Genomic DNA, 1,949 nt, shown 5'->3' on the forward strand with positions numbered 1-1,949 from the left:
TAAGTTTTGATTATATTTTATTGACAAAAAAAGGGGCACAACACATTTGATCACAGAAATGAACTGGACTCGATAGTATAGACGTTCTAGTTCGCGCTGTGTTATTTTAAAAAAAATGAAATTGTAGCTGCATTTATTTATGATGATGAACTGATTAGCATAAAGCTGCTAATTCATCCTGTTATGTTTTGTGGCTCAGTTGTGAAGGCTAAAGTCAGAGTTGTGTGAATTTATGACTGGATTCTGTACACGGTGTAGGTAGAACAGGTATTGTGTTGGTAGCTGGATGAATGGAGTAACTCTGTTTCGTTTGCCAAGATACCAGTGAGGTGGTTAAAAAAAATAAAAACCCACAATGACAAAAAAATAAACTACTTACAGGACAGTTATTTACACATTAAACTACATCACATGAGAACACTTTACTTGAGAAACTAATCTCCCAACTGCTTAACCATTACTCTTCTGTCTAGACAACACATCCATCCAGCATCCTTTCTTTTACTCCTACTCACTTTAATTAATGCATTTTTAAAAGAAAATATATACACATGATTTCCTTTCTGTCGAAGGAATTCTACATCACACCAACACACAAGCACACACACACAAAAAAAAACCTCTATATCATCTTCTAACAAACCACACACAGCTCACACATCTGCTTTTTAAATTTGTCTCACTGTATGCTTTGCAAACAGCATCCTCATGCGACTTCGCCTGACCTCAGATTTCAGCCACTCACATTAGAATGCATTCTCGCCTCCCCCCTCCTCCTCAGCGTTCATGCCCTGCTGTGCCTCCTCATCCTCCCCCATCATCATCATCACCACCACCTCCTCCTCCTCCTCCCAACTGCCCTCCACCACGTCACCGTTCTCTCCGCCGCCGCCGGGCCTCTCCTCTCTCGCTTCTTTTTTAATTTCAGCGTACTCCGTGTCCGCCGCGTCCTGCGTCTCCTCTGCCCCTGTGGGATTCCTCCTCTTCATCGCCGAGAAATCAAGGTCTGAGTACTCCACCTCTTTCGGTCTCAGGTCACCGTCAAGTCCGGAAGACTCAGCTCCTCCCTCAGCTGCATCCTGGACGTGGATCCGATCATGTTCTGCTGCTGGACCGTCATCCATCTGTCAACAATGCAGAAATGACATTTAGTACTTTTCAGCCGTCCCAAAAGCAATTCCAATCAAGGTTAACCTTTACTACTAGTCATTTTATTTGCATTTACGACCAACAAATTTCCAAGCCATTCTACAATCTATCGTCTTTTTCCTGATCTTCCAGGAAACTTTCACAAAATTTGAAATGCAGCTTAAAAAAAAACAAAAAAAAACTTGAAACCAGACATATTGTTGGTTAAACTGATGACAATTCTTCTTTTTTTGAAGTTAAGGTTGTATTTGCGGTATAAAGTCTTCTCCAATCCGTCTTTAACTAAACAGTAAAACGGTAAGAAATCAGTAAAATAAAAGCACACAAGATACTCTAACGTGTCTCTGCAGGATCATTCTTACCATGTAGTTAAATAAAAAGAACAGAAAAAACAAGCTTAATGTTGCAGCAAACACCTGAAATTCAACTACTAATATGATCATGTAATGTGAATAATATAAATACCAGTGGAGCCGCTTGAGCAACCACCAGCTCCACGTTGTCGTCCAGATATTTAGACCTCTTCTGTTTTTTTCTGGGAAGAAATGCAAATTTTTAAAAAAGGCGTAAGTGGGATGAAATTGCAAGTCATGATGATCAAAATTGAAAACACGTCTGTATTTAGTGTTTTTGTTCGTATTATTTAACCTTAATTTGATCAAACCGCTATAGAACTTATATTTTTAGTGAAAGACAAGACAGGAAGTTCACTATAAATGCTGCAGTGGCTCAGCAACAACAGGATGTTTAAAGATATTCTTCTGTTTTGTGTGATCACCAGCAAAAGGCATCAAATATGC

The 1,949-nt window shown here is 39.4% G+C and overlaps 1 protein-coding gene across 1 annotated transcript in view; it reads right to left on the minus strand.

The window, feature by feature from the left end:
• Positions 1 to 1,949, minus strand: part of LOC103363694 (uncharacterized) — a 5,804-nt gene continuing 3,855 nt past the window's right edge. The window contains exons 7-8 of the mRNA XM_008290549.1: positions 1,615 to 1,684; positions 1 to 1,124 (exon numbers count right to left, since the gene is read on the minus strand). Coding sequence (XP_008288771.1) covers positions 747 to 1,124; positions 1,615 to 1,684 — 448 coding nt within the window. The 3' untranslated portion in view covers positions 1 to 746. The remainder of the gene's footprint in view (positions 1,125 to 1,614; positions 1,685 to 1,949) is intronic.

This window comes from Stegastes partitus, unplaced genomic scaffold, assembly GCF_000690725.1.
Source record: "Stegastes partitus isolate 25-593 unplaced genomic scaffold, Stegastes_partitus-1.0.2 Scaffold682, whole genome shotgun sequence".
NCBI classification, from domain to species: domain Eukaryota; kingdom Metazoa; phylum Chordata; class Actinopteri; family Pomacentridae; genus Stegastes; species Stegastes partitus.